This window comes from Berghia stephanieae, chromosome 1 (genome assembly GCF_034508935.2).
Source record: "Berghia stephanieae isolate SIO BIC M18660-M18661 chromosome 1, UCSD_Bste_1.3, whole genome shotgun sequence".
Taxonomy (NCBI): Eukaryota; Metazoa; Mollusca; class Gastropoda; order Nudibranchia; family Aeolidiidae; genus Berghia; species Berghia stephanieae.
In genome coordinates this window covers 124,333,047-124,337,441 of record NC_088360.1, presented here as the reverse complement: position 1 = coordinate 124,337,441, position 4,395 = coordinate 124,333,047, and the positions used below count along the sequence as shown (strand labels likewise).

Genomic DNA, 4,395 nt, shown 5'->3' with positions numbered 1-4,395 from the left:
GAATGTGTTATCATTTGTTTATTTGCAAAAACAGAATGAATTACAAATAGCCAGCAATGTGCGGGAACAAAATGCACCTGTAGTTTGAGCACCGGGTCTGGGTGTGACAACTTACTTCGAAAATCATGCATGTGTTGATGCTGGTATAATGAAGAAAAAGAAAGAAAATATAATTATTTTTCAGAAGAATCTTGAATAACAACCCAGCGCTGTGCGATGTTAATTATAAATTTTAATGAGATCAAGAAGTAGAAATTTTAAACACTTTTGTGCAAATCTGAGGGATTATATGCAACTTTTATCTTTTTGTGTTGATGCTGGTATGATGAAGAAAAAGAAAGAAAATATAATTATTTTAAAGAACAATCTTGAATATCAACCCAGCGTTGTACGATGCTAATTATAAATTGTATTTAGATCAAGAAGTAGAAATTCTAAACACGTTTGTGCATTCCGGAGGGATTATACACAATTTTTATCTTTTATTTTTATTTTTTACACACATATTGATGCTCATGAGAGCCTGCGTTTCAGTTCACCATGACCATGACTTAACTACAAGCTTTTTTTTTCAAACAAAATGTGGGCGGATCTAAGAAAATGGCACTCGACCTTTTAGGTTCCTTTTGATATGATCATTCAACAACTTACCCGAAACATTTGTAAGCGCAGCCAACCTCATCGTCAACTGTTAGATATGCTAAGCGATCGTCCATCTTTGGAAATGATGTCAGACGAGGCGGATACATCCTCTGGAAAGTCTGGGCGTGGCTCAGTGGAACAGGGGCAATTGGTAGCTGTGTACGATTGACAACTCCGGGAGTTATGTATAACTTTGTCAGTGCTGAAAGATCATGGAATAACAGAGCAGCAAAAGTAAGTTATTGATGCACGTGGATTAATTTCTAGATCAATAACTGCTTTTTTTCGTCTTTATCAAACTAACGAAAAGGTGAAAATAAAATGTCTTCGATTGGGAACAGTACAGACAATGGACGTTTCGGGTTCAAACCCGTCGTCAGCACAACAATAAACAAAGGAACGTTGAAAATAAATAAAATAAAATGTAGTGAAAATTGTAGTGTCTGTATTCATTGGTGGTTGGAGTATGAATGGACTTTATCATAGTTCATTGCTCACTCTTCATCAATTGAATGTCCGATGTGCACAATTTAATGCCAACATGTCAGTCTTAAGTCACCATATCGAAAAAAATACTCCAAACAAACTTGGACCGTCTGATCCTTCACTGCCGTACTATGAAAAAACAAATATTTAAAATTTTGGCCAGAAAACTCGTCCTTCAATAAATATCCATCGATTTAAATTCTGGAAAAACACATATTTAAAAATTTGGCCTGAAAACTCGTCCTTTTAATATCGATCGATTTAAATGACATTTAAATCGATCGATATTTATTGAAGGACGAGTTTTCAGACCACATTTTTAAATATGTGTTTTTCCGGAGTACGATGGTTAACTGATAAGGATCTTTTCTATAAGAAACGAAAACACGATGATATAATGTTGTAAACCACAATACCCCCAATAATGGTGAATAAATCATTTTTATTGGTCTTCTGTCTCCATAAGCGACTGTACTGTTTGGAACGTGCTAGCAAATCGATTTTTCAACGGTTGTTATTAATTTAGTACTAGCTTTAATAGTAATATATTCCATGATTTTTTATTTACTTACCATTTTGATTTTTTTTTTTGCACGTCTATCCAACTAATTGTTGTCCCGATGGCCGAAATGGTAGAGCACCAGACTAAAAGACCAAGGGCATACATTCGATATTGTTTCAATTGAGTTTTTTCCCCTTCTGATTTCTTCGTCTACTCAACAAAGATCTGGTAACTGGGTATTTTGTTTTGTTTTGATCCAGCGAGAATTACATTGCAATCGACCAGAGTCTTGTAACTAGGAAATTTTACTATGTTTTTAACGTTATAATAAGTGGTATAAACCCAGCCTCCATGGAGTTTCTGGGGTCCAAAGGACTAATACTTTCTCCATTCGCAGTCAGGTGGAAAGAAGCTTTTTCCTGTACTTTTTCTTTCTTTGATTGGCATATCATTATTCAGATAATTTTCACCATGATATAATATCAGCCTATCATCAGATCAATCAATTTTGCGGCTTCTATGCTTGCTTTTGATCATTTTCACAGAAATACTTTGAAATAAGCATCTCGAAATTTAACCATGAAAACCATTTTAGAATGGAAGAAAACTCATTTGCTTTAAATGGTTGACCTCATTATAATCTGGTCGCGGTGAAAATTGTTTTTAGATACATTTTAACATCTTTAAAACATGTTTTCATTGTGCCAACCTTTTTTGCAGACATAAGCAGATGCATCCATATCACAATCCAAGAAAGCCACTGCTGAGCTAGGTCTGAGAGAGACACATTTGTCTTCCGTGGACCCTGGAACTCCAGATACATCGTCTAGCAATGACCAGCCACCTGTAGGAAGTGATATAAAGAATCGTCAGAAACTTACCCATCAATTGCTCACTTTGCCAATGCGTGGGACATATCGGTCCTTATTTTTATTTAAAGAAAAAAGTCACCTCAGTGACAATTACTTTTCTTGGGATAAGTATACTGAAACTGAAACCCAAAAGTTCTGTCACCCTTAAAATAAAAATCGAATAAAAATTGAGCTTTTTATATAGCGCAATATCCACTTAATGTGCTCAAAGCGCTATACAAGGGGTCCCTGGTCAACAGCAACATTTAACATGTAGGACGGGACATGACGCCTGCTAGGCGATATTACAATTTTTTGGACAAAGACAATGCTGTTAACGGCCAGGTACTCATTTTACACCTTAGTACGGTGAGAGGATGTGAGTAAAGAGCCTTTTCCAAGGGCTCAACTATGCGTCGAGCGCGAAGCTCGAACCCAGGACCTTCCAATCAGAAAGCGAGTGTCATACCACGAGACGACATAGCCGCACAATAATAACGTCTTCGATAGCCATTCAAAGTTAATCAAACTTGGCACACATCACCTCGAATATCTTGTCCATTTCTATGCAATGGAAGGTGTAAGCGTTTAGATTTTCAATTTAAAAGGAGATAATTTTGGTTAGATTCACCCCATAAATTCTCAGTTTCAAGTTTGATCAGTGCTTTTTTTGTTCCCTCCCCCCCCCCCTTGCTCGAATATATATTTTTTTAATTGAGCTTTTATATAGGTATCCATTAAACGGGCTCAAAGTGCTTTACAAGGGGTCCCTAGCTAGCAGCAACACTAAACATAATATAGGACGAAACAGATGGCTAAGTAATAATACAATTTTTCCGGACAGAGACAACCCTGTTAACGCCCCGGTACTCATTTTGCACCTGAGTACGGAGGGAGAATGTGACTAAATAGCCTTTTCCAAGGACTCAACTATGCGCTGCTCGGGACTCAAACTCAGGACGTTCCGTTCCGAAAGTGAGTGTCATACCACTAGACCACACAGCCTCACATTTTACCGTGCATCCAGTGGCGGTTCTAGCCTATTTACAGTGGTTGGGCAAAGATGATCCGGTCATATATATATATATATATATATATATATATATATATATATATATATATATATATATATATATATATATATATATATATATATATATTTATTTATTTATTTTTTTTTTTAATTATAATTTTTTTTTCACCTTTAAAAAAAATATTTCAACCACAAATAATCACATTCACAATGAAATGACAATACCAGTAGATTTTAATTATTCCAAACGTAATCAAAAAATAATCACGAAAGAGAATACAACTAAAAACTAAAGCGACGAGACATAATGTGACAACACCTTGACAATAGAAGTCCATTTCGTTCACTCGAAAAATTAAAGAGATGCTTTAATCCCTCAACGGCGAGATTAATATTTCTGTTACATTACTGGTTTTCAGTAGTATGTAGTAACCTTAAAGTTTTCATCGAGAAGCAACAACAGCGATATGACTCGAGTTTCATTCAGAGCTGAAATTGCATCATTTTTACTGCTGTCTTGGTGGTTAGAATGATTGTGCCGGTGGTGGTAGTGGTTGGAATAGTGGTAGCGGTGGTGGTGGTGGTGGAGGAGGAGGAGGAAGACGAGGCGGTGAGGGAGGATGTAATTATGATAGTGGTTTTGGTGGTGCTGTTGGTTAGAATGATAGTTGTGGAGACGATTGTTGTACTTGTTGTTAATATTTTTGTTGTTGTTGTTGTTGTTGTTGTTGTTGTTGTTAATGATGATGATGATGATGATGATGATGATGATGATGATGATGACAACCACGATGTCGTCGACAATGATGGTTACCACCATACGATATTACAAAGTTTATTTAATCTTAGGCTTTCGCCAATAATTCACACAATACAATTAA

General features: G+C 36.0%; 1 protein-coding gene across 3 annotated transcripts in view; it reads right to left on the bottom strand.

Annotated features, from left to right (window-relative positions):
- LOC144965385 (neurocan core protein-like) overlaps positions 1–4,395 on the bottom strand; it is a 12,460-nt gene continuing 8,065 nt past the window's right edge. For all 3 annotated transcript variants that reach the window (XM_078900672.1, XM_078900682.1, XM_078900690.1), the window contains exons 4-6: positions 2,340–2,474; positions 652–844; positions 1–140 (exon numbers count right to left, since the gene is read on the bottom strand). In XM_078900672.1, coding sequence (XP_078756798.1) covers positions 41–140; positions 652–844; positions 2,340–2,474 — 428 coding nt within the window. In that variant the 3' untranslated portion in view covers positions 1–40. The remainder of the gene's footprint in view (positions 141–651; positions 845–2,339; positions 2,475–4,395) is intronic.